Source organism: Epinephelus moara, chromosome 8 (assembly GCF_006386435.1).
Source record: "Epinephelus moara isolate mb chromosome 8, YSFRI_EMoa_1.0, whole genome shotgun sequence".
In the NCBI taxonomy this organism is placed as follows: domain Eukaryota; kingdom Metazoa; phylum Chordata; class Actinopteri; order Perciformes; family Serranidae; genus Epinephelus; species Epinephelus moara.
This window is the reverse complement of record NC_065513.1, coordinates 44,874,904-44,875,780: the sequence shown is the minus strand read 5'-3', so window position 1 is coordinate 44,875,780 and position 877 is coordinate 44,874,904. Positions and strand designations below refer to the sequence as shown.

Here is an 877-nt window from a genome sequence, read left to right as displayed (position 1 = left end):
AGCAGCAGCAGGAGGCATCTGGCAGGACCACGGCAGCAGCACAACCACACACGTCACGCTGTCCAGGAGGAGCTGCCATACCACCTGTGGGACTGGGGAGCACAAAGGCTTGAGAGATATATATACGTTAAGGAACTAGTCTAGTGAACCAAATTGCAGGCAGAGATTCAGACTGGGAGCAGGAGTCAGTGATTTATTAGTAAATATTTGACTGGGGGAGTACTGGGAGTCAAAAGTCTGAGGTAGGGAAGTGGAGCAGGGGAGTTGGCCGAGAGGTTCAAGAGTGGTGAACGGAGTAGATGAGATCCTGGTGGTTTCTCAGGTGAGCAGGTGCTTCAGTGTAGGGGACAGCTGACGTGATTCCAGATGGTTGACAGGTGGAGAAGGAGTGGAGCAGGAGACAGGAGTCAAACCAGGAGAATGCTGTGGTAGTAACAAGTGAGTCAATAGTGAAGGAGTAACAAAGTGGCTTGAACGTGACTGACTGGTTAGCAGAGTCTACGATCTGGCAGCGTGCTGAAGTCGGAGCCTGGTTTTAGAGCCTGGAGAAGATTGAAGATTAATAGCAGCTGCAGTCAGACTCCTGCACACCAGAGAGAGAGAGAGAGAGAGAGAGAGAGAGAGAGACAGAGAGAGAGAGAGAGAGAGACAGAGAGAGAGAGAGACAGACAGAGAGACAGACAGAGAGAGACAGAGAGAGAGAGAGAGACAGAGAGAGAGAGAGAGTCCNGAGAGAGAGAGAGAGACAGAGAGAGAGAGAGAGAGAGACAGAGAGAGAGAGAGACAGACAGAGAGACAGACAGAGAGAGACAGAGAGAGAGAGAGAGACAGAGAGAGAGAGAGAGTCCCACCCTCTTCAACATTTATATCGATGAAT

The 877-nt window shown here is 50.6% G+C and overlaps 2 protein-coding genes across 2 annotated transcripts in view; one reads left to right on the top strand and one right to left on the bottom strand.

Annotated features, from left to right (window-relative positions):
- The window catches only part of LOC126394668 (WD repeat-containing protein 5-like), a 181,173-nt gene that overhangs the window by 120,009 nt on the left and 60,287 nt on the right, over positions 1–877 (bottom strand). The gene's annotated exons all lie outside the window — the stretch shown is intronic.
- ccdc180 (coiled-coil domain containing 180) overlaps positions 1–877 on the top strand; it is a 15,063-nt gene that overhangs the window by 12,691 nt on the left and 1,495 nt on the right. Inside the window, exon 25 of the mRNA XM_050052069.1 lies at positions 378–438. Within this exon, the coding sequence (XP_049908026.1) occupies positions 378–438 (61 nt within the window). The remainder of the gene's footprint in view (positions 1–377; positions 439–877) is intronic.